The sequence below is a fragment of the Eulemur rufifrons genome, chromosome 2 (genome assembly GCF_041146395.1).
Source record: "Eulemur rufifrons isolate Redbay chromosome 2, OSU_ERuf_1, whole genome shotgun sequence".
Lineage (NCBI taxonomy): Eukaryota > Metazoa > Chordata > Mammalia > Primates > Lemuridae > Eulemur > Eulemur rufifrons.
The window spans coordinates 27,888,182-27,914,742 of record NC_090984.1 but is presented as its reverse complement, the minus strand read 5'-3'; the positions used below and the strand labels follow the sequence as shown (position 1 = coordinate 27,914,742).

Sequence of the window (26,561 nt, the reverse complement as noted above, 5' to 3'; positions counted from 1 at the left end):
GTAGTTAGAAAATGGAGTATTTGAATTAGTGATTTTGAAGGTGTGCAGGTTCTGGAGGGGGGAAAGGTCTAGGATGTGGCCATAGGGCGTGGGTGGCTGAGTGGAGACCAATGACGAAAAGTTAAGTTGGAGCCTGGATGACCAAGGCGGGTGCTAAAACTTACTTCAGTGAATGACAGGAATGTTCTAGAGCTGCACTGTCCAGTAGTCATATGTGGCTAGTCCTAATTGAGATTTGTTGTAAGTGTAAAATATACACTAGATTTCGAAGACATAGTACAAAAGAAAGAATGGAAAGGATCTCGTTAATAATTATTTTATATTGATTACATGTTGAAATAATATTTTGGGTTTATTGCATTGAGTAAAATATATCATTGAAATTAACTTCACGTGTTTCTTTTTACTTTTTAAAATGTGGCTAGTGGAAAATTTAAAATTACATATTTGGCCCACATTTGCAGCTTACATTATATTTCCTTTGGACAGCACTTTTTCTAGAGATACTACTATCCATAAGTAGCATGGGGATTAGAAGGACAACAACATCTGTAGGGGTCTGTAGAACCCAGTATAAGAATCCTTTGGGAGAGGGAGTGGACATTTCTTAGACGATTTTCATTGAGTTCTCTGGTGCTTTCTCTTCTGCTGTTCTTTGTGCTTAGAATTAATTCTCTTCTCTTCAGCTTCTCCATACCTTTCTCTCTTCCCTCTGCCCTGTGGCTAACCTTAAGGGGTTTGCTTTGTTATTGTGGAGGAGAGAAATGTGTAAACAACTGTAATAGAAAGCAATAAAAAGAATAATCATGTAAATGGTTACCAATGTATTCTTAAGAGGAAGAGGTCACTTCTGGCTAAGCTTATTTCACACTGGGCCCTACTAAAGAGAAGACTTTTGAAAGTGATTATGGGGAGGTTCTTTCAAGCAGAGGGAACAGCATGAACAAAGGTATTGAAGAGAGAAAACACTGAGGTATGTTTATGGAACACCTATTAGATGCATGTTCAGAAATCTATGTAAGAGAATAATGAGAGTTCTGGGAAGTTGGGGCCAGATTGTAATCAGAACTTTCCACATTGAAACTATGAGAGTCTGAAACTATGCTAAGTGCTATAAAGGAAAAGAACAGAATTCTGTAATAACATTCATAAGGAAACCTAACTTTGTGTGCTTGAGGAAGTCTTCTGAACCATCTGAACTACAGACTTCCTCTACATCCGAGTCTTGTCACATCTTTATGCTTTCCTTTCCTTCTCAACCACCACCCTCACTATTTCAAACTCTCATAGTTTCATATTGGTATTAATGCAAGAACCTCTAAATTGATCTCATAAATCTTAATTTCCCTTTTTAATTTATTTACTCTTTAGTCAGATTGATTTTTTTGGTTATATGTCAGTCTCCTCCCCACCCTTCATTTCCTGCTATTGAAAATGTTTTTGTAACTTCTCATTCTTTGTAGGATTAAGTATAAACTTCTTTAATTTAGCCCTCCAAACTAAGAAAATTATTGTTTGGATACCAGTTACTGAGTTTGGATGCTAGTACGCCAAGTAAGCACTGGGCACGTTTACAGTATATAATGTCCTTATTTGTGGGAGGTAATATACATTATTTCTAATAAGTTTGCGCTACCAGTGTGGTTCATAATAATTGGGACAGATGCCAGCCCATTGTTACTCACACTTATTGATGATAAATAAGACAATCTCTATAGACAGAGCATATAATTTGGTAGAGAATGGGTAAGTAAACAGGACCTCTCCACATACAGCATAGGAGCTATATTCGGTTAAACAGGGGAGCACATAGGAAGGTTTACAAATCTTGGGGGTGGTGTAAGTCACATATTCCAAAGATGATGACATCTGTTTTGAGAATGGAATGAGTTGGGGTTAGCTAGAGAAAGATTGGGATGGAAGAAGGAGAAGAGTTTCTCCTTGAAAGAACAGCATGTATATATGAAAGTCCTGGAGAATAGAGAGTTGGTTAAGGGGTTGGTTGCAATGGCCGAGACTGGATCATGAAGTATATCTTAGGCCAGCCTAAGAGGTTTAGGCCTTTATCCTGAGCACAGTGAGTGATCATTGGAAAGTTTAAGCACAAGTGTGACATGAACTGACTTGTATTTTAGAAAAATCAGTGACAACAGTGAGAAGAATGACTTGGAGAGGAGAGTATTAGAGGCAGGGAGGAGAGTCTCTTGCAGACATGTAGGGAAGAGATCACGGTAGTCTGAATTAAAGTGGTAATAGGGACAGACTAACACATTTTAAGGTGTTAGAATTGATAGGACTTGGTAAATAGTTAGATGTGGGAGTGAAGGAGAAGGTGGTATAGAAACTTCTGGCTTGGACAGCTAGTGGTGGATGGGATGTTTGGAGAAAGTTGATATGTTAGGTTTGAACACGTTGAGTTGAGTACTTCTGGCACATAAAGGAGAGAGAACTGTTAAGCAGATATGGATTTAGAGTTTAGGAGATAATGGCTGGAAATAAAGATTTCAAAATTATTAACTTGGAGATGGCATTTTGAAGTCATGAGATGGATGAGGTCACCCAGGAAGACTGGGCCGAGTGAAAGTAGGGTCAAAAATTCTGAGGCACTCTTACAGATAAGGCCTGGAATGATATTTAAAAATATCTTTTAAAACTTTAAACATCTTCTTTTATGGGCTACTTTAGTTTTTTCAAGAGTTTTCCTTTTCTTACAACTAGATATAACAGACTATTTTTAATTAAGCAATTATAGTTTTTCTTCACTGTCTAAAGCTGTTTGGTTCATGAGTTCAAATAGTGAGAGTTCAGTAGTCCAATGTTTTGAAAATACATATACAAGTGCCAGTGGAGAATTCTTTCAGAAATTTGAGAAAAGGGATTGAGATTAATCATACACCTAACATTTTAACTGAATGCAGTAACATAGGCATGTTAACTTGATGTTTGGTAAAGGTAGTTCACACATTTGATAATATGTTTTTCACCCTTGTATTAATTCTAGGGTGATCATAATTGATTATCCAAACAGGAACACTTTTAAGAGTAGAAGGGGGTGCTTTAAATAATTTTGCTAGAATAACAGGCATAAAGTGGAACTCTTGGAAAACTTGAAGTTCTCATAATTTTTTCAAGAATTCTTCTGTGAAGTGCTAAGAAATGAGATGATAATAGATTAAACAATGATAATAATAATGAGTTTTGTGGCTAAATAGATTTAAATGATGTTGGATTAACATATTTCTTTCTACTGGATTTCTTGGGACCTTTAATGTATTAATATGATTTGAGAAGGGAAGACATGATTAGGAACTATAGATAAGTTTTATTTTGGGGTTGTTGTTGATGGTATCTAGGTAGCTAACTATTAAAGTAAGTAAATTTTGAAGTTTAAAAATATAACTGCAGTTACATTGTCTTGAAAAATACTGCAGTTTTGTTTCTAGGAGAATTTGAGGATTAAATATTAATTTATTGAGCAGAATTGGAAAAGGCTTACTAAGGATTATTTCTTTGAAGAAACATATGCCTCCATTTGTTTCTTCCTTTTTAATCATTAAAAATTTTCTTTTCCTTTTTAATCATTTTAGATTTAGGATTCAATGATAAGTATTGTTTTTCTTCTGTCACAGAGTTTCTTTCTTATGTTTTTGATCTTCAAATAGAAAATTATGCTTTCTAGATTATGAAATAAAGGAAGTTTTGAACTTTTAAGAACATTGGCTACATTGACTATTTGGAGAAATGCTCTGGAATTTGCTTAGTTGTATGTATGAGGAATGGCATTAAGAATGAGTTTCCACTAATTGTTCTTTTTGATTGACTATGATAAACTCATATTTTATTTCACTTTCTAATGACTACAAAAGATAAAAGGCTTTTTCTTTTCTTTTCTTTCTTTCTTTTTTTTTTTACCATAACTGTAGATCATTTCTTTCTTTTGTTGGATAGTTTATGAATTGTCCTTTAGACACAACAGTTAATCATTTCTTTTCCTATTTTTGTGTTTTACTTTTTTTTTAATTACTCTTTCCTTATCTGTAAATTTAACATTGCTTGGTTTTTTTTGCTTTTGGTTTTGGGTTTTTTTCCTTCTTTTTTTTGGTTAATTTTCTGGATGTGTTCAAATGGATGCTAAAAAGTATAGTCTGTTAGGGCTTTTGGCCTCAGAATGAGTAGCTTATCTTCCTTCTCTTCCATAAATTTTTGAGAAGAGTGTGTAATATGTTTTCATGATCCTCACCTTGAAATGTATTTTTATGTACATGAATGAAATTTCTGAAAAGAAAATATGAATATTTTCTTAAACTTGCTTTCACTACTTTCAGTAACTTTGCACGTAAATTTTAGTTGTAATAATCTGTTCTGAAGATAATCTGTAAGTTTTGCAGTCGGTTAGCAGTTTTACTTTATGTAGAATAAAGGATGTTTTTGTTGTGAAATTGTTTCTCGTACCTGTAACTAGTAGAATAACCAAATGAAAGTGTTCCATTCAGTGTAGAAAAGGAAGGGATATTATCATTAATAGGTTTCTGATGGGACTTAAAAAAATACATAGTCAAGTTGTCTAAAAAAATACTTGGGCAATGCCATCTCTAAGTTAATAATTCCCAAATCTTTAGGCGAACTGTCATTGTAAGATTTGAATAATTTTTCCTGTAGCCTATTTTGTTTTCTTTTTAATATTTTTCTGTCTAGTTTGTGAGGAATCATTCCTAGGGCCTTTAGGACATTTGAGTATATCTTTTTTAAAGCTTGCATTTCTCTAAAACTTAGAAATCAAGACTGAAATATGATAACCTTAATTATTTTTCTTGAGCACTGTGGGCGATGTTTATTGAATGATTCCCTTAAGATTGGTGAATCCTGGGGGAAAATAGTCATCTGAATCACAAGTAGTTGAATAATCTTATTTTTACCCTGAGGAGAATCTCTTGTGATATGCCACAGGGCTCTATAGAGTTGATCCTGTCATATCCCAAGTTCTAAAGGATAACCTGGGTGAATATTTAAGAGGCAAAATGCTCAGATTTTGTAGATGGCACAGACTGGGAAAAGTGTGTTAGATAACAGAATCAAGAGGAATTAGTTCATCATCACCATCATCTCTTGGGCACTTGCTCACTAGGTGTCATGAACTATACTTAGCATAGGGGATATGGAGATTAGTGCTTGTCCTTGAAAAGTTCAAAGTCTAGGGGAGAACATAAACTAGAAAATCAACAGTTTACCACACTGTGTGATAAGTGCACAATAGGTGTAGGGTACAATTTTTCAAAAGGATTTTGAAAGGCCAGAATGATGCACTGAAAAAAATGAAGTTTAATAGCACTAAATATTAAGTTCTCCTTTTAAATAAAAAAATATTGTATTAGAGGCTGAGGTGGCTTAACTTAATACTGTAGCAATTCATGTGAAGAAGATTGAATACAGGTTTTGGTTAACTTGAAGCTTAATATAAGCAACAGGATGATGTTGATGCAACCCCCCTCTGTGCTGAAACAAAAGAATAATACATACCATACACACACCCCTTTTGCCCAAATAAAACAATTCTACAAACCTAAAATGTGAATGCCTTATTAGGTTACATTGTTAGAAAATATCATGTTCATAATAAGAGGGATAGTAATGCTGTTGTATTTGAGACTAGTCAGACCATATCTGGATTATTTCATACACTCCTGAGTACTATGGAATGCAGAATGGTCAGAGAACGATGATCAGGAGTGGGAAGAGCCTACCAAGTTGAAGGAAAAGAGCCTTCTTAACACATTTTAAGAATAGACTAGGTGGGGCGCAGTGGCTGTTGTTTGTAATCAATCCTAGCACTTTGGGAAGCTGAGGCAGGAGGATTGCTTGAGGCTGGGAGTTCAAGATCAGCCTGAGCAACACAAACCCCTTCTCTACAAAAAATAAAAAATTAGCTTGGTATGCATCTGTTGTGTCAGCTACTTGGGGGGCTGAGTCAAGAGGATCACTCCTTGAGCCTAGGAGTGTTTGAGGTAGCAGTGAGCTATGATGAGGCCACTGTACTCTAGCCTGGGCAACAGAGCAAGACCCTGTCGGGGGGGGGGGGGGGAAGAATAGACTCTGGTATACTAAGAGGATGAAATTTTAGCACCATTGGGTGGAAGTTGAAGGAAAATTTCATTTCATAGAGCTTTTCAATAATGTGGGCTACTTTGAAAGTTTATGAACTCTTAAAAAGTGTTTTAGCAGAGGCTGAGAAATCATCAGCCAAGGTTACATTAAAATGTCATATATTAGGTGGAGGTTTGGACAAGAAGATCTTTAAAGTTCTATTTTATGTTATGATCCTATGTTGCTACTATATCCAAAAACATTATTTCAAATTACCTAATAGTATCTGTAGTTGTCAGTACTCTGCAACATTGTGTGGACTTTGGCATCTGACTTTTGGGTCTGAGCTCCACTACTTGCTACCTCTGTAACCTTGAGTAGGTTACACCTGTTACTTTGAAATATTTCTCTTGATACCATCTCTCTAGGACTTTACCTTAGTCTCTATTTTGGGACCGAGACCAAAAGCTATAGTTGAAAGCCTGTTTAGTTATAGAATGCATTCTTGTTCTCCCTTTTGTTTTGTTAATACTTGTCTCTTCCTCCTTTTAGGCTTTTCAACTTTCTCTCAGGGTATACTGTTTCTTTTGTTTCTTCTTTTCTGAAACTTAGATGAGATGATATCTCCAATTGCAAATGCAATGTTTAATTTGTTTTTGGTTGGCAGTAGTTAGGAAAGAATAGTCAATCTTTAAGAATTTGATAGGCTTAAAACCTCTTAAAATTTTGCTTGTTATTATTATGAGACAGGGGTCTTGGGGGGTCTTGCTATATTACCCAGGCTGGTTATGAACTCCTAGGCTCAAGCAATCCTCCCACCTCAGCCTTCTGAATAGCTGGGCAACAAGCATGTACCACCCACCCCACCGGCTAATTTTAAAAATTATTTTAGAGATGGGTCTCACTATGTTTCCTAGGCTGGTCTCAAACTCCTGGCCTCAGGCAATCCTCTTGTCTCAGCCACCTGAATAGCTGGGATTATAGGCACAAACCACCATGCTCAGCTTTATTATTTTTAAATTTTAGATTTTATTTGAAAATTGAATGATGGTTGTTCTCATGATGAGTACAGCACTAATTTTTAAAAGACCCACCTGTTCCTAGAATGTTGAACATGACCTGCAGTTTTTCTTTGCTATTTCTCATGGTCCTATCTCCTCTATTTCCACTGTCACAATTCTTTCTTACTTTACATGTAGATAAATAGTTCCTGTTTAATTGCTGTTTCTTGTCATGTCTTCTAGCTAGAAGTCTTATTTCTTAGCTTTTTTTTTGTTTCATCCATCCTGTTGGTAGTTACTTCAATAACTTCCTCAAGATTTTTGTCATATTTTTATTATCTCACAAATAGGCACTTATTTCACTGCCTGCTCACACTGTACAGTCTAAATTCCTTAACTGTCATTTAGTGTCCCCTGTTACCCATTTTCTACCTCTGTCTGAGTGTAACACACTCTCTGCCCTGGCTGAACTTTGTGATAAGACACTTATATTGGCTAGTAGTTATGAGCTCTGGAGTCAGGTCAGGTTTGCACCCTGCCCCCATCACTTATTTACTGTTTAACTTCAGCTTTAGCATCAGTTTTCTTATTTATACAGTAGGAATAATGATACTCTGTTTTATGGGTCCATGTGAGAGTTAAATAAGATAATCATATTAAGTATAATTAGTATGGAACTGGTACATTATAATCATTTAACATGTGTTAGGTTTTTATCATTTTTTACTCTTATCAACCCATATAAATGACACTTAAAATTATGATTGAAAAAAATGCTAATATAGAAAGATTTTACCAGCTATATTGAGTGTATTTCCTTAAGTATAGAAGAATGAGAAGAAAGATTTCATTTAATAGAGTTGTAGCATTATAGAATTTTGAAATTTTAAGGGGACCTCTAGTTAATCCCTCATTTTTTGAAGTGAGAAAACAGACCCTGTAAGATTGTAATTTGGGGCCGGGTGCGGTGGCTCACGCCTGTAATCCTAGCACTCTGGGAGGCCAAGGCGGGAGGATCGCAGGAGGTCAGGAGTTCAAGACCAGCCTGAGCAAGAGCAAGACCCCCGTCTCTACTAAAAATGGAAACAAATTATCTGGACAGCTAAAGATATATATTTAGAAAAAAAAAATTAGCTGGGCATGGTGGCACATGCCTGTAGTCCCAGCTACTCAGGAGGCTGAGGCAGAAGGATCGCTTGAGCCAGGGAGTTTGAGGTTGCTGTGAGCTAGGCTGATGCCACGGCACTCTAGCCTGGGCAACAGAGTGAGACTCTGTCTCAAAAAAAAAAAAAAAAAAGATTGTAATTTGGTAAATTAATGGCCAAGTCAGTACCAGAGTCAAAATTCTGTATATGCTGGTGCCATTATATTGCACATGTACCTAGCACGTAGTAGGTGTTCAGTAACTTTTGAAAATTGAGTTAGTATGATGATTATGTATGTCTCTGAAGACTAGCTTATCTCTATGTCATCATTGGTCCTATATTCTCTTGCTCTGTATACTCATTTAGGGCCTGTGCGTTGATCCAAAAAGCTTTTATTGAACATCTGTGTGCAGAGCAGCCTTTTACTTAAATAAGAGCCTGTTTTCTTGCCTCTGCATAAAAAGTTTGTCAATGTGTTAGAATTTTAAACTCCAAATTTTAAAATTAAACTAAACTTTTTCTTATTAGGAAAAATATTCAGATTTTAAAACATTCTAAATTGGATTTGTTATTTTTGGTATTCAAGTTATCATCTAGAAGGAGCTTTTTGAAGAACATACCTATATATTTCATGAAATGTGATAGCACATAAACGTGATGATGTTTAAATTATCTATCAAAAATTGAAGCATGGTACACCATTTCAACAGAATGTTAAGTTTATACTTTGTTTAAAGGAGAGTGGAATCTCCATTTATGTGTAATCGCAATATTTTGTCATTTTGTGGGAGCTCAGTGCAATCAATATAATGAAGTAGATAATCAGCAACAGGAGAAGTCAGTTTCCAGTTATCTTATATGTTGAGAAATAAAAGATGAGAAATTGGGTGGAACAAGATTATGGAGAAATATATAACCAACCTGATTTGCTGCTTTAAGTAGAAACTGTCTAACTAGGTTTTCTGGTTGAACTAGGTATTGCTGACAAATTGCTAGCAGCTGCTTATTAACTATTTCTAATGGGAAGGATTAGAAATTATCCAAAAGTCAGCCCTGTTGAATGAATCTGACTTCGAAAATAATGACTGAAATATTTTTGTTATACTGTGCAGGCTTTAATATATGCAACTATAGAGTTTTTTATTATTCATTTGCTTTTGTGGATAGGAAGCAAAAGTGTAATTGAAATACTATGACATTATTAAATGCCTATTTTATCTGTCTTCAGAATTCATTCTGGTTTACAATTGGTTATAAATCGATACCAGATAAAGACTCATAATTATATAGGGTAGGCTTTATGACTAATCCTGTAAACCACTGCAGTGGGATGTGTGAACAAGAGTAATTATGTTGTTCAACAGGAAGTACCTAATTCTTATCCACAATTTAGATATGACCTTTAATAATGTAAGGTCATGGCTAATGAGACAATAAAACTGGTGCTTTCTGTTTAATTGAAAAAAGCACTGTATGCTTACCGATGTTGCTTGAATATTGTCTGTATTTATCTTTCTCAGAATATGGTCCCTGCTTCTGTGTGATTGTGGTACTGTTCACATACATATATATGTATGTTTTTATAGAGTTTTACATATCTGAAAAGGAGATTGAGTGAAATGTCTTGTTACTGAATGGTGAGGACCTCCCCTTCCTCTCTCCCTATTCCCCCCTACTCTGCCTCGAAAATAGTGGAAGCCAACGTTATACCACCAAAGCAGATTGGAGTATTCCTCTCTGTCAAAAGTGATCTGATAAAAGGAAAAAAAGGGAATCCAAACAAAACAGCTAGGTTCCTGCCTGATCATTTGAGAATGAAGTACTCTGATCTATTCATTCATACAGATCTTCTAATTGTCTTTTTAATATCTTAAATATGAATGCGCAGCCAAGGATTCCCTCTGATTTAAGGAAAGCCTCAAGCATGAAAGGCAGAGACCAAAGCAAACAGCACAAAAGAACTCAGAGGTTAACAGAGACAATGAAGGGAGCGGAAGAAAACTTCACCACCCAGTTTATATTCTCAAAGAGAGAAGATACCGCATTCATGAAAAATAAGAGCAAAATGTAGGAGAAAGAGAAAAAAATATGCAGCAAATAGAAAAGAGCTCATGGAAATTAAATTTTTTAGTGGAAGAGTTAGAAGATAAAATTGAGGAAAATCACAGAAAATAGAGCTAAGAGACAAGAGATGTAAAAATGCAAGAAGAAAAAATAAAGGAAAATTAGGGAATCAGTCTGGAATGACCAGTATCTAAATAATAGGCATACAAGAAAGAACAGAAAGACATGACAGGAATATTATTGTAAGAAAACTAACTGTAGCTGAAGGATATGCATCTCTAAATTTAAAAGGCTCAGCAATTATCAGTTCATGTAATTAAAAACAAAGCAAAACAAAAAAAACCAAAAGACCATTCCCAAGGCACAACACTGTAAAATTTCAAAACACATAAAGAGAAGCTTCTGTAAGATTCCAGAAGGGTATATACATGTGGCTATGAATGATTAAGGGTCAGAATGATGCCAGGATTCTTAACACCAACACTGGAAGCCAGAAGACAATGAGGAATGACCTTCAAAGTCTTGACGTAACATGATTTCCTGCCTAGAATTCTATACTGAGCCAAACTCAGTAGTGTGGGTAAATGAAGATTTTAAAAGACAATGCAAGGAATAATAATAAAAAAAGTACCTTCTATATCTCCTTTCTCAGAAATCTACTGAAGGAAATACCCCACTAAAAAGAAAAAACCAAGAAAGAAGAAGTAGTAAGATAAGGAAACAGGGGATCCAATATAGAAGAGAGACAAGGGAATTCCCAGGATAAGTTAAAGGGAAATTCCATGACCATAATTGTGCACCATGTGTACGTAGAGAGCCTACAGTCCAAATTGGAACATGATGGACCACTACAGGAAGTATGTCCTTTAAGAAAGCAATTAAAGCAGATTTGCCTGATGTATTTGAATATATATCGAGAAGAAAATTAGACTTTTAGCAGAATTCACAGATGAGTTAGCAATAGGTACATAGAAAACGAAGCAAATGGAAAAATGGCACAGTTATTAACTATAAGGAAAGCAAAGTTATATATAAATAAAGAAGAGTAATCCTGATGTGCTTTTGGCTCAGCTATATTATTTACAGCCATAGTAATAATGTAAGTACTGACAATTGATTCACTAAAAATTATGATAGATGGGACAGAAGAGATATAACAGAGCTAAACCATTATCTTTTATAATGGGAAGTTAGTAGATTCCTAAAAGGAAAAAATAAGAAACAGCTGTATAGACCTACTATATGGAATATTGTGAAAAAAGCCAGAAGAAATAGCTAAAAAGACTTGAGGGTGATAAAAATTGGGTATGGACAAGGGACTGCTGTTTTTCTTGTAAAACTATTTGGCTTTTTAAATTGTGTGCATGTGTGTCAGATTAAAACATTAATTTTAAGAAGATGCCTTTCACAGAATGCTCTTTTATACAGAATATATACACTTCTCAGACATTCTAAATCCCCTAGGATTCTGAGAACTATGTCATTTGAGGTTGTAGAGTCAGCAGAATTGTATGAAAATATGCAGAAAGTAATGATTTCTGGTAGTAGTGGCTGATGTCATCCTTAGTTGTAAATATTAATTTTGTTTTAGTGCTAACAATTGGAGATTTTTAAACATACGACAGATTAAAATATATTTCATTTCACCATCAGTGTTTAGTTTTTGTTGATGTTGTCGGCACTTTTCATTGTGAATTGACTGCTCTATGTTTCTCTGCAGCTTTTCTGTTGATTGATGCTTCAGATGTTTCAGTGTTTCCCACCCCATTCTTACATTTCATTTTTTTAAATAATTGCATGCCTACTATGCAACAGCTGCTCCAATAATAGCAATAGATACCACCGGATCTTTCATTGTACCTGATTATGAGGTGCAATGGTTACTATGAATCTACATACATTCTTTTCTTATCTTAACCACCAGCTTTTTAAAAGCCAAAATGTTGAAGCTTGAAATAGATATCAGATGTTAAATACATTAATCTCCTAATAGATTTTTCTGTTTCCCAATTAAAAGGCATGTGGTTTGTTATTATACTGTGAAAGAAAGTACATTTGGAGTAGACATTCAACAAGTTTATTAACCTTACTAAGTTTGTTTCCCCATCCGAAAAATGAGGACAATATCTTCCTCCTATTTGTGGTAATTAATGATGAATCTTGTAAAAAAAAAAAAAAAACCAAAAAATTAAAAACTTTGGCTTGCTAATAGCAGCTACCATTTGAGTATCTACTATGTACCAAGTATTGTTATTGCTGCTGCTATTGCTTGTTTCAGAGACAGTCAAAAATATAATTGAGAGCTGTCAAATTTATTGTTGTGTCACTGACTTTCTTTGGACCATCAAACAAGATATTTTATTTTTTATGAATTGTCAATGTGTTCTTCCACAAAAATAGAATAATAATACATCTATGTTTTGTTTAAATCCTTGTACCTATAGAGTAAGGACAAAAGCTGTCATCGATGAAGAGTTATGGTAATCACTGAATTTTTATTGTTTTTGATTTAGGAGAATGGAGTTGAATTGAAATGGAAAAACAGTTTTCGCTAAAATTTATACTTGTTTTCTGTAAAATGAAGTATATTTGACCAATGCCAACTTAAATTTATTTTTAACCTCTAATGCTTGAAGTTTCATGTTATTTCTTTAAAAGTAGAATGTTTAAAGGGAACATTAAGAGTGCATTTCTATTTGAAGGCTCTGTTCGCTTTAAAATAAATAATAACCCTTAAAATTGTTTCGTACTCTTTAGGACATTTTGGTGAGTAGGGAGAAATTGACACCCTGCTGATATTATAGTTAGTAATTATTTACAATTTCTAATGACATCTAAAGGGAAACATTTACAGGATTTGGGATAGAATTTGTTTTTAACACATTGCCACAGTAGAAAATAAATTTTTCCTTGTTTTATTATGAAAATAGAATAAAAACATTGAAAACAAAAAATCCTTTCTAATTTAATGAAAAATTGTTTTTTATTGTTTTCTATGCGTGAGTAATATGCATATCCATAGAGCATAAGAGTTTGGGCATACATTTGGATAACATATCACTGTAGCTTTTACCTCCCATCCATTTTTCTGATATCCCTTTTTTTCATTCATTCATTCATTGTCCAGGCATTTGGTAAGTTTCTACTATTGTCAGGCCCTAGTCCTAGATGCTGAGGGTAACTTGGTTGTATGCCCTAGAGCAATGGTCTTCATCCTTTTTGGCACCAGGGGCTGGTTTCATAGAAGACAGTTTTTCTACAGATGGGGGGTAGGGTTTGGGGGTGGGTGGGAGAGAGTGTGTGTGTGTGTTGTAGCTCAGGCGGTGATGCGGGTGATGGGGAGGGGCTGTAAATACAGATGAAGATTTGCTTGCTCTCTGGCCTGCTGCTCACCTCCTATATGGCCTGGTTCCTAAGTTTCATGGAAGACAATTTTTCCACGGGGGAGGGAGGGGAGGAAAGGAGGGAGCGGAATGTGCAGTCTGGTTCCTAACATGTTGGGAACTGCAGCCCTAGAGAACCTCAGTCTAGTTATAGAATCACTTGTATAAATAGAAAATTATAATATAGTAGGATAAGTGCTACAATACAGATAAGAAAATGGCCAATAAAAATAGAGTAGAAATAGTTCTACCAGGTCTAATGGGCAAAGGCTCACAAAAGCTGGACTTTAAGGAAACAGAGAATTTTCCATGCCAGAGAAGTAGGGGAAAGGGCTCATATTTCTTTGATTAACCAGCTATATTGCTTATAAAGTTCTTCGTACATTTTTCTTCTCACTATTTTATTTTTTAGAAGAATATTTATTTAATTGTTTTGTTACCTGAAAAGAACTTCTAGAGGATTAGCTAGGGAAGGTAGCATAGATTTTGTGTATTGGTATTTGGTATGAGGTGAGGGAATCTGTTGAGGAAATAGAGAGCAAATGGTAAGCTTATACATGGGAAGACACGTCTTTCCATTGTAACATTACTCTGTCAGTGGTGGTGAAGTTGTTTAGGATTCTGCTGTTAATAGCTGTGTGATCTTGGGTAAGTCATTTCTTTGTATTCCATTTTCCGCCACTTTAAAATGAGAGTATTGGTATAGATGGGCATTTCCTGTTGGTAGCCTCTTAGTAGATGAGGGGAAAAGGAGAAACAGTGACCAGATAAGTTTGTGAACACAAGATTAAACAAAGTTAAATGCATTTCTTTACTGCAGCCTCACACAGTATGGCATGTGGATTGAATTCCTGGACTTTTAGCCTGCCTTGCAAGTGAACTGAGAGTAAGGAATATGTGTCCAGCTCTGTCTTTTTCCTCATGGTTTAGTGGATAGAGAATGGGCTTTAGAATCAGACATATCTGGGTTTGAATTCTGACTGTTATTTAGTAGCTATATGGCTTTAGGTAAGTTATTTGACCTTTCTGATCTCATTTCCTCATGTAAATCAGGAAGAATAACATTTTGTGAGTTGTAAAGATTCTGACAACCCATCAAAAAACATCAAATACAGTATCTGGTATATACTGGGTCAAAAAAGGTATAGTTTAAGTTCTACAAATTCCAGAGTTAATATAGAATGTAATACTTGATAATAGGTTATTGATATCCTGTCTACATCTGATGTTTGAGGTGGACTGGTTATTTGTTTCACATACACTTATAATTTTTCCCCAAGAAAACAATGTTCTTGAGGGCACAGTATTATCTTTTGCTATCCACATAGCACTTGGTAGCTCTTCTAGAGTCTCAGTAAGTGCTTGATAAATACCTGACAGCAGTTTCATCAAAACAGTGGAATAAAGTGAGATGTGGTTCTACCTGGTGTATACTTTATTGTGTATGTTTCATAACCCTGGGTAGAAGTCAATTAATTTATGAATACTACTTTTAAGTTTCTTTGGTTACTTAAATTTTAAGTTTGAAATAATTAGGATTGTAAATGAGCTGGCCTTTATTTAAGTAAACCATAAGGAGAGGGGTTATGATAAAATGTTGTTTAATATTATAAATTATATTATTAGAATACTAATGTTTTATATTTTGTTTTTTCTCTAAGCAAATGGTTATGAGCCTTAGAGTTTCTGAACTCCAAGTACTGTTGGGCTACGCTGGGAGAAACAAGCACGGACGCAAACACGAACTTCTCACAAAAGCCCTGCATTTGCTAAAGGCTGGCTGTAGTCCTGCTGTACAAATGAAAATTAAAGAACTCTATAGGCGGCGGTTCCCACAGAAAATCATGACGCCTGCAGACTTGTCCATCCCCAACGTACATTCAAGTCCTATGCCAGCAACTTTGTCCCCATCTACCATTCCACAACTCACTTATGATGGTCACCCTGCATCATCACCGTTACTCCCTGTTTCTCTTCTGGGACCTAAACATGAACTGGAACTCCCACATCTTACATCAGCTCTTCACCCGGTCCATCCGGATATAAAACTTCAAAAATTACCATTTTATGATTTACTGGATGAACTGATAAAACCCACCAGTCTAGGTAAGATTATTGTATAATGGTATCTGATTACTTTTGCAGGGTAAATTTTCATTTTAGACTTTTAATTTGACCCAGTTTATTATTCATAATGAAATTTCCATTTGGTAGTAACATCCAGATAATAATAAGGATCTTTTAAATTTGGATAAAATCAAATATATAAAAGCTATCATTTAGACAGGAGGAAAAAGGTGGTATGGTGATGGGTACTGATACAGTAGATATTAAAAAGTTTCAAGGATATAAACTTTTAAAGAGTAGTATTTTAGATTGTTGATTAATATTTTACAATAACTCTTATAAATTAAAAATTTTATTTTTTGAGACAGAGTTTCACTCTTTCGCCCTGGGAGGAGTGCCATGGCATGAGCCTAGCTCACAGCAACCTCAAACTCCTGGGTTCAAGCGATCCTCCTGCCTCAGCCTTCCAAGTAGCTGGGACTACAGGCGCACACCATCATGCCTGGCTAATTTTTTCTATTTTTAGTTGCCTGGCTAATTTTTTTTCTATTTTTTTAGTAGAGATGGGATCTCGCTCTTGCTCAGGCTGGTCTTGAACTGCTGACCTCAAGTGATCCTCCCACCTTGGCCTCCCTAAGTGCTAGTATTACAGGTGTGAGCCAGCATGCCTGGCCATAAATTAAAAAATTAAAACCAAATAAATCACTACCAGTTTTTGAATTCAGTTCTTAGTTTTCAGGGGTTGATGACAACCAAAACAAATGACTGACTGGTTTTGATTATTTAAATCAGTGAATGGTTTTAATTATCATGAAAGGAGATTTAAGCTTTGATGTGTAGTATTTAAATTTCAGCTGATTTTTTTCAAATGTGTTCTTTACAGGCACACCACTCACACACGTACACCCCTACATACACACGTGATCATGGTTATACGAGTGCTTGAAATTTCATTTATTGTGTTTTCTCATCATTTGATTAGTTTGTCTAGTATATGGAATTCAATATATTAATCAACTTGTAATTTTAATTGCTATAATGCCACTTTATTTATTTAATGTAGAATAAGACCATGTTGTGACCTCTGATGCCTTTGGTGCAATAATATATTTAAAATAGCAAACTTCTGAGAGGATGTGGTGGCTCACACCTGTAATCCTAGCACTTTGGGAGGCCAACGTGGGAAGATCACTTGAGGCGCCAGGAGTTTGAGACCAGACTGGGCGACATGGTGAGACACTGTCTACAAAAAATAGAAAACATTAGCCAGGTATGGTGGCACACATCTGTATTCCCAGCTACTCGGGAGGCTGAGGTGCCTTATTACCTGAGCCCAGGAGTTTGAGGTTACAGTGAGCTATGATTGGGCCACTGCACTCCAGCCTGGGTGACAAAGCAAGAACATGTCTCTAAAAAATAAATACAATATAATACAATGAAATAGCTGACTTCCAGATGCTGGTTTGTTGTTACAAATCAATGGTTGACAGACTGGCTGGCTAACAAAATCCAGCCTGTGGCCTGTTTTTGTGTGGCTCTGAGCTAAGACATTTAAAAAACATTCCTAAAGAGTTGTAAAAAAAAGAAAAAAGGAAAAACAAAAAGAATATGTAACAGAGACCATGTGTGCCTGCAAAGCCTAAAATATTTACCCTTATAGAAAAATCTTGTGAATCCCTGTTACAAATCATTAAACATTTCAGTTTTGGGGATTGACGAATGTTGAGGACATTTTAGGGGGAATTTTTAGAACATTTTGAGAACATTTACTGAAATTCTGTCTTTGAACTATGAAGTATTTGTTTTTGATTATATTTAGCAGAATTTACCTGAATAAATGAAGATTATGGAAGTCACTTTCAAACAATGTGAATTTTGTATCACATTATTTTTTTTATATGGCCATAACAAGAAAAGACAACACTTGTTGGGAACCTACTGTATACCTATAACCCTTACACATGCTCATTGTAAAATATGAAGTTGCTAACGTTCCTTCTTTGTTAGCTGTTTAATGTGTATGCATATACAAATATAAGCCATTTATGTTTCATATTTTTCACAGGAGTCATACATAGTATTGTGTAACTTGGCTTTTTTCCCTGTAATAATATATTATAAATATTGTTCATTGTCTGATGTATATCTATTTCCCATTTTAAATTAAAGACCATATGTAAATCCATCTAAATCTCTATATATGGTCTGTATGTGTACATATGTGTACATGTGTATATATATATATATATATATAGACAGAGTCTAGCTCATTTCTTATTAAAGACTGTATACTGTTCCATGATTTAAATGAGTCTTTTATTAAAAGACAAATTTTTCTAGTTTTTACTGTCAAATACATGCTGCAACGAATATTATCTGAAATTTAAAAGGAGAAAATGTTGGTGGCTTTTATTTTATGTGATTATAAGCTTTCAAATTTTCTCCTGGTCTTAATAATTTGCTGTTTTCATTTTCACTAATACAAATTTCAAGTGTCAGTGTGATTAAATGCTATTTATATACATACATGAATTTTGTCGTAGAGAGTAGAAATGCAAATTGGATACACATTTTGGCTATATTGGCTAATATTCAGAAAATTTTAACTTAAATTTTATTCTCATAAATTTCTTTGCTTGAATATGTGTGTCAGGTTTTCATTTCTAATTGTCTACACTGTTTTTTTATTGTTTCATGCCTGCATGGGCATTGTAGCTTAATGCAATATGTTGTAATTTTATTATCTTAATTGTTTTAATACTGCAGGGTACTTTTATCCTTTTGAACTTTTTAATGTATAATAGTAATGGGAAAACATAACTGATTTTTCCCTAAAAAGATAGTTAGAAGCAGATAGCTCATAAGAAATTATGTTAAGGCTACAAATAATTTTGATATCTTTCTGTAGTATTTTCTCCCTATGATACTTTTCAAAGGATGGGCAGTACATTTTAAATAAATTTTCCATCTTTACTCCTCCTCTTTGAAACTTTAGGCTGGGCACAGTGGTTCACACCTGTAATCCTAGCACTTTGGAAGGCTGAGGTGGGAGGATCACTTGAGGCCAGGAGTTTGAGACCAGCCTGTGCAGCAGTGAGACGCCCCCCCTACCAAAAAAAAAAAAAAAAAACCAGAAGAAGAAAACAAACAAAAAACCCCACAAAACTTTAGAAGAATGCTTTAATGGGATTTCTTGTGTGATGATTTTAAAAGCAATGCCATAAAGTTTTACCCATTCCTGATAACCAATATGTGTTGTAAACGTTCATGTTTATAAAATTCACTGGATTGAAGAACTAAAATATTTCCCATGAGATTTATTTAATTAGACTTTCCTTGCATAGTCAATCCTCATTAGTCACAGATACTGCATTTGTGAATTTGCCTGCTCACTGAAATTTATTTGTAACTTCCAAATCAGTACTAACGTTGCTTTCATTCATGGACATAGGCCAGAGTGGCAAAAAATTTTAGTTGCCTGGTGAGCATGGTCCCATTTGTGGTCCAACAAGGTGACACTCTGCCTTCTTGGTTTCAGCTCTCAAACTGTAAACAAGTGTCCTCCTTGTGGTCTATTTAGTGTAGTGTGCTTTTTGTGTATTTTTGTGCTTTTCCTTTTTTTGGTGATTTTGCTGTTTAAAATGGCCCCACTGAAATGTTGTCTTGTGTTCCTAAGTGCAAGAAGGCTGTGATGTACCTTACACACAAGGTGCGTGTGTTAGGTAAGCTTTGCTTAGGTATGAGTTATAGTGTTCTTAGCCCTGAGTTCAACGTTAATGAATCAACATTATATATTAAATAAGGTGCCTTTAAACAGAAACATCATAAAACAAGGTCATGTATTTTGATCAGTTCATGAAAATTTTATGACCAGAGACTTATAGGAACCTAACTCTATGTTTCTCCTAGTAGCAGTGATTCAGTATTCACTAATTTGGTGTTTGTGGTGAGTTTATAGAACATGACTGTCTCAACGATAAGTGACTACATTTAAAGTATAATTTCATTTGAATACCAGTTTTCATGAATGAATCTATTGTTTGTGATATATATTCACATAAAATCACCAAATGAATAGATGGCATAGAATTACTTGGTATGTAAATAGATTTCTGACGTCTCATTGTTATCACAGAATTTAAAATAAAAGCAAACCATTTTGATTATGCATAAAAAGATCTTACCAGAAAGTAATTTGTGGAAGTTCATTGACTCAGTGGATATTCATTGCAGGGGAATGCTTAGTGAATCTGCAAAATATTTTTATTTATTTATTTATTTATTTATTTTTTTGAGACAGAGTCCTACTCTGTCACCCTGGCTAGAGTGCCATGGTGTCAGCCTAGCTCACAGCAACCTCAAACTCCTGGGCTCAAGCAACCATTCTGCCTCAGCCTCCCGAGTAGCTGCAACTACAGGCATGTGCCACCATGCTCGGCTAATTTTTTCTATATATTTTTAGTTGTCCAGCTAATTTCTTTCTATTTTTTAGTAGAGACGGGGTCTTGTTCTTGCTCAGGCTGGTTTCGAACTTCTGACCACAAGTGATCCTCCTGCCTCAGCCTTCCAGAGTGCTGGGATTATAGGCGTGAGCCACCACGTCTGGCCGGGAAACATTTCTTAACTTTGCGAATCATTTTAATGCAATAGATGGAATCTTTTATTTCACTTTAATTGAGTGGATTTTATTTTATTTTATTTTTTTAATTAGTAGATTTTAATCATTTATCATCCAAACACAACTGAGGCATACTACGCTCTCCCATCATAGACAGTGGCTGTTTGGGGTGGGAAATCTGTATACTGTAGCGAAAAAGAGTATACTTTCTCTTAATGCCCCATCCCCTCTCTGATCTCTGTGGTTAATTGATGACTTTGAAATTTGATATACGCTATTTAAAAGAAAATTTCCTAATTATAAAAATATCACACTTAATGTGGAATCCATAGAAATTACTTGCTTGCTTTACAGAAAAACTTTTAAAATATTTCTATCATGCTCTTCCAGTCATGTCTGTATATGTGTGAGTGTGTGTATTTCTACTTTTTGTTTTAAAGGAGAAGAGAGCCTCAAATAGTAGCTGAAGTAACCCAACAGTCATATATATTATTGATCTATATAAATAATGGAGCACAAAAAACTTTAATCTTCATAATTTTGTTTGAAATGTCTTATTTGCATAGTGTGCCACTATTGATGTTGATGAGCTGTGGAATTTACATAATTATGAAAGTCAAGGCCAAGCATGATGGCTCATACCTGTAATCCTAGCACTTTGGGAGGCTGAGGCGGGAGGATTGCTTGAACTCAGGAGTTCGAGACCAGCCTGAGCAAGAATGAGACCCCATATCTACCAAAAATAGAAAAAATAACCCCAGGCATGGTGGTGCATGCCTGTAGTCCCCAGCTACTTGGGAGGCTGAGGCAAGAGGATTGCTTGAGCCCAGGGGTTTGAGGTTGCAGTGAGTTGTGATGACGCCACTGCCTCTTACCTTCTGCTTGGGGTGACAGAACGAGAGACTCTTGTCTCTGAAAAAAAAAAAAAAATTATGAAAATTGAAAGGCAAAATAATTGTGGATTAAAATATCTTGTTATGTCCATTCAGAGATAAGATAATTACTTGATACTTCTCCTCAATCCTTTAATATTATTTTGTTTAGAATAATACCTATATTCTAAATATTTTATATTATTGTTTATATTTATTGTTTAAATTGGCCTTGTTAAAGCATAATGGCAAAAACATCAAAAATATTTTTACAGTGACTAAAAGAATAATAATTCTTCAGGATGCAATATTTGATTTGATTCAGATTTCAGTAAACAAATCCATTAATACTCAGGTTTGTATTTGTTACTAATTTAGTTATTTATATCTTCTTTGACTCAGGTAAATTCTTAAATAGAAAATATATTTTTAACACAGTACTTTAAATATATATATGTGTGTATATATTTTTTTTTTTTTTTTTTTTAAGACAGAGTCTCACTCTGTTGCCCAGGCTAGAGTGCTGTGGTGTCAGCCTGGGCTCACAGCAACCTCAAACTCCTGGGCTTAAGTGATCCTACTGCCTCAGCCTCCCGAGTAGCTGGGATTACAGGCATGTGCCACTATGCCCAGCTAGTTTTTTCTGTATAGATTTTTAGTTGGCCAGATAATTTCTTTCTATTTTTAGTAGAGACGGGGTCTCACTCTTACTCAGGCTGGTCTCAAACTCCTGACCTCGAGCGACATTCCCCGCCCCCGTCAGCCTCCCAGAGTGCTAGGATTACAGGCATGAGCCACCACGCCCGGCCTTAAATATTTTTAATAGTTTTAATTATTTTGAAGGATAATGTGTAGAGAACAGACAGCTTTGCATTCATTTGGAGTACAGCTGCTCTTGTGATTATGTCATGATAAACCCATCATAAGTTGAAAACATCCTAAGTAAAAAATGCATTTAGTACACCTAACCTACCAAATATCATAGTTCAGCCTAACCTACCTTAAATATGCTTAGAACACATACATTAGCCTATATTTGGGCAAAATCATCTAACGCAAAGCCTATTTTATAATAAAATGTTGAATACCTCATGTAATTTATTGAATACTAACGTGAAAAACAGAGTGGTTGAATGGGTACTCGAAGTAAAGGGCCTCATTGATTGGTATGAAGCATCAATAACTGTTGACTTTTAGTGTTATTTCTAATGTTTGAATTGAATGCAGATTGCTTTCACACTATCATAAAGTTGAACCATTGCAAGTCAGGGACTGTCATCATATAAAAGTTCGATGACTCATCTTGTTTGCTTTATATCAGATTTAAGCCAAATTATGCCTTCTCAGGGGATGCCTTCCTTTTCAGGTATTTAAAGATCTTAGGCAATACATCTGAATAAAGTTCACACCGAGTGTCATTATGGATTAGAGATTTCCCATTGATTGGTATGAAGGATGATAATTGTTGATTTTGAGTGTTATTTCTAATGTTCAAATTCAGTATTCTTCTAGTTGGTTACTGAAGGATACAATATTCCCTTGTTATAGTCTGAATGTTTAGGTCATGAGGGTAGAGCCCTCAAGAATGGGATTAGTGTCTTTATGAAAGAGGCCCAAAGGAGCTTGTTTGCCCCTTTTACCACGTGAGGATATAGCTGGAAGGTGCCATCTATACAAGGAACACGTGGGCCCTCACCAGACATGAAATCTGATGGTGCCTTGATCTTGGGCTTCCCAGCTTCCAGAACTGTGAGAAATAAATTTCTGTTGTATATAAATCACCCAGTTTAAGGTATTTTGTTATAGCAGCCCAAGTGGACTGACACCCCTCTTAGCCAATCCAATTGGAACCAATGATTAATTGATAAAAGTGATGAGTGATAAAAAATATGTAGTAACTTAAACATCTTAATTTATATTTACTTGCCAATCTTTTTATGTAGGTGAAGGAATTTTGAGACTGCTTATTTTTCAGTTTTAGATTCTGTAAAGTAGCAAGAAAATTTAAAAACTTTTATGAAGCAATTTGAGTGTAGAATCTGTTGCAAATTGGGAAAAAAAATCTTGTATCAGATCTTTCCACAGCATTCCAGTTAGTTTTCATAAAAACAGCAGCTTTCTTTTTGTAGTTATATTTTAGAAGTTTTGTAGTATTTGAGTTTTGTAATTACAAGTGCAATTAGCATAAACAGCTTTGCGAATACACACCTCTGGTTCTTGGTAAGCACACCATGTGGTATGAGCAGAATTGTGCAGAAGCACTGGAGAGTTGTCTATCAGCCACAAGCAGTCACCTTACTAGGGCAACAGTCAGGATGTTTTATAGAGGAAATGGAGAGCATCAGTTAATCAGAATGTCAGTTAAGAGGGCTTCTATGAATTTCTTTTGCACCATTGTTAGTCTCCAAAGACAGTGAAATTAGAAGTTTTTTTGTTTTCTTGCCTTAGAATAATTTAAGTGATTTCTTTTTGAGGGGAATAACATGGATCATAATTATGGTTTAGTTTTTTTTAGAAATCTACTTTTATCTCCCTTTCACCCCTTTGAGGGGGTTATAATGGGGGGAAGGATTGGAAGAAGTAGGGAAGTAAGCAAGTTATGTTTTTTACCATACAGTTTGATGTTTGTAATCTTTCTTTTAGAATTCATTTCAGTTTAAACCTTCTCTCACTGAGGACAGTGACAGTAAATAATGAACATAAAAATGAAACACTATTATAGGCATTTTCTCTTGTCTCTACTTTTTCACCAAAAATTATCATTAAAAAATTGGATATTATCTGTGGAGATGATCTCCTTTTCTTGGTCCTCCTAAATTCTAAAAGTGTCCTAATGTTGTCTGAAAAGTATTTGGTTGCTACAGACTGAAGATTCTGAAACATGAAGCAACATTTTAATTGACCACATGGATATCATTCTTTGATTTGTGATTAAATAAGTCACTTATGTTTTATCTTATTTTTAAGCCTTGGAAGGCAGCTTTTATTTAAATTTTGATGTTTGTGAAAGAGTCTTATTCATTAAACACCAAGAATGTCTGTTTTCTGAATTATATATATATATTTGGATTTTCCTGAGCTCTGTTATAAGTATAGTAATTCTTACCTGATGTGGGACAGTATACCAGTACTGCCTAGAGAAGACCAATAACCTGGGTCAGTTTGTAGTCTCAGTATTTTACAAGGCTAGATTGGCCCCTTTTCCTTTTTAAGTATTAATAGAGTATTCCTATGTAGATACTAATATTTACAACTATTTGAGGTGTGGGAAGATATATGAATAATTTATATAAAAGGTTTGAATTTAAAAAATATATATGTATACATTTAGGTTTTGCTTTAGGAAAAAAGGCGGCAGATGCTTCAACACTCCTAAATAGTTAAAATGATCCATCTTGTTTTGTGCAGTGTGGGTAAGGTTTCTACTACATCTTAATAACATTGGTTACCAGTGTTTTCTGCCAAGGGCTCCTTTGGCATTGGATTATATTTCACAGTTTCCTTCTCCTCTCATTTTTTATAATTGAGTTTTCGTTCTTCCACATGCCTAATAGCCAGTGCCTGGAGATCAGGTGATGTAAATTCAAGGACACAGGCTCTGATAAGTATTAGAAAGGGTGTTCAAAGGTTTCATGATTTGCTCTACTCTGTTTTTAGACAATTCAGCACAAGCTGTGCTCTTTCTTCTATACTAGAATTTTGGGAAATCAAAAAGCTCTAATTTTTCTCTAGGTTAGTTTCTTCTCTAGAAACTTTTTTTCCTAATTTGGCAGCATGGGTTTCTGACTTTCAAAGCAGAATCTAAGATTTACCTTCTAAATCTTACATTCCTTTGTAGATAATATTCTGTCTTTTTGTCTGGTGATTTTAATTTATTTAGTATTTCTATTGGTGTTTGTATAGTTGTCCAGAAGCCCCAAGGCATCCTATTTTTAATAAATGGGTATCTGTGTACTTGAGTATAATCTTGGGAACTAAGAATAATTGACTTTGACTTTTTTGGGTTGGAAAGGAATCTTCTTGACAATCAGAATCAGTAAAAGACCCTCCATATAATTGTAAATATGAAATAAAAAATTTTAAAAGGAGATATTAATGAGCCAACAACTTAGGGTCAGAAGTAAGTATGGTTTAACAGGATCCTACTGGGTTGTAATTAAAAGATCAGACACCTAGTATACTGTATGGTGTTTGAAATGCAGCATCTTAGAATTTGCCACTGAGTTCTGCAGTGCCTTGGCCCAGCCTCATAAATTGGGTTAGTGTAAGAGTTGCAGAGCAGCCTGCTGAAGGATTTAGTTGTAGTAATCACGGGGCAGGTAGGATAGCGGGACAAAGGGAAAATCTAATTTTGGCAAATTAGTTTCTTTATTTCTTTTTTTTTTTTTTAAGACCTTTTATTGATAGATATCTGGGTGATTGGAAGATAATTTTGAGTCGTTCTCTTTCTTAAGCCATACTACTACTTCAGTCTTGACAGTGCTTGCAGATGACCCCAATAGTCTCGGGCAGAGATTAGAGATTGTTATTCTAATTATTGGTATTACTCTTGGCTAAATTTATTAAAACTGAAATGTAAATAAGCTTTAGATGTGCCAAAGCTGGGGATGTTGCAGTGCAAAATAAACTGGATGTTGAATGTTATATTAGAATTAAGTCACTTTAAAATAAGTAAAAATAAAAAGGCTGAATTGTTTGACAAAACAAAATTAGTTTATTATCTCTATATATCCTTTCAAGATAGCCTGCGGTTCCTAGAATTTTGTTTCAGTGTTTATTTTGAAGCTATATATAAAAAATTGAACTTACCTATCAATATGGGGGAGGGTACCAAGACTGTTAAGCAAAATTTATGAACATGTTAAGTCATTAAATGGGAAGTGCAGCTAGGAAACATAGAAGGATACTCAGTTTCACTAGTTATCAAAAGGAAATTCAAAATAAGTTAATAATGAGATTTCAAATCATATATATATATTTCTTTCTTTTTTTTTTTTTTTTTTTTTTTGAGACAGAGTCTTGCTCTGTTACTAGGGCTAGAGTGCTGTGGCATCAGCCTAGCTCACAGCAACCTCAAACTCCTGGGCTCAAGCGATCCTCCTGCCTCAGCCTCCTGAGTTGCTGGGGCTATAGGTAGGCACCACCACACCTGGATAACTTTTTCTATTTTTAGTTGCCCAGCTAATTTCTTTCTATTTTTAGTAGAGATGGGGTCTTGCTCTTGCTTAGGCCTGTCTTGAACTTCTGACCTCAAGTGATCCTCCTGCCTCAGCCTCCCAGAGTGCTAGGATTACAGGCGTGAGCCACCATACCTGGCCAAAAGTGAAAAG

At 35.0% G+C, this 26,561-nt stretch overlaps 1 protein-coding gene across 1 annotated transcript in view; it reads left to right on the top strand.

Moving 5' to 3' along the window:
• PIAS1 (protein inhibitor of activated STAT 1) overlaps positions 1-26,561 on the top strand; it is a 137,631-nt gene that overhangs the window by 14,060 nt on the left and 97,010 nt on the right. Inside the window, exon 2 of the mRNA XM_069458389.1 lies at positions 15,336-15,780. Coding sequence (XP_069314490.1) covers positions 15,336-15,780 — 445 coding nt within the window. The remainder of the gene's footprint in view (positions 1-15,335; positions 15,781-26,561) is intronic.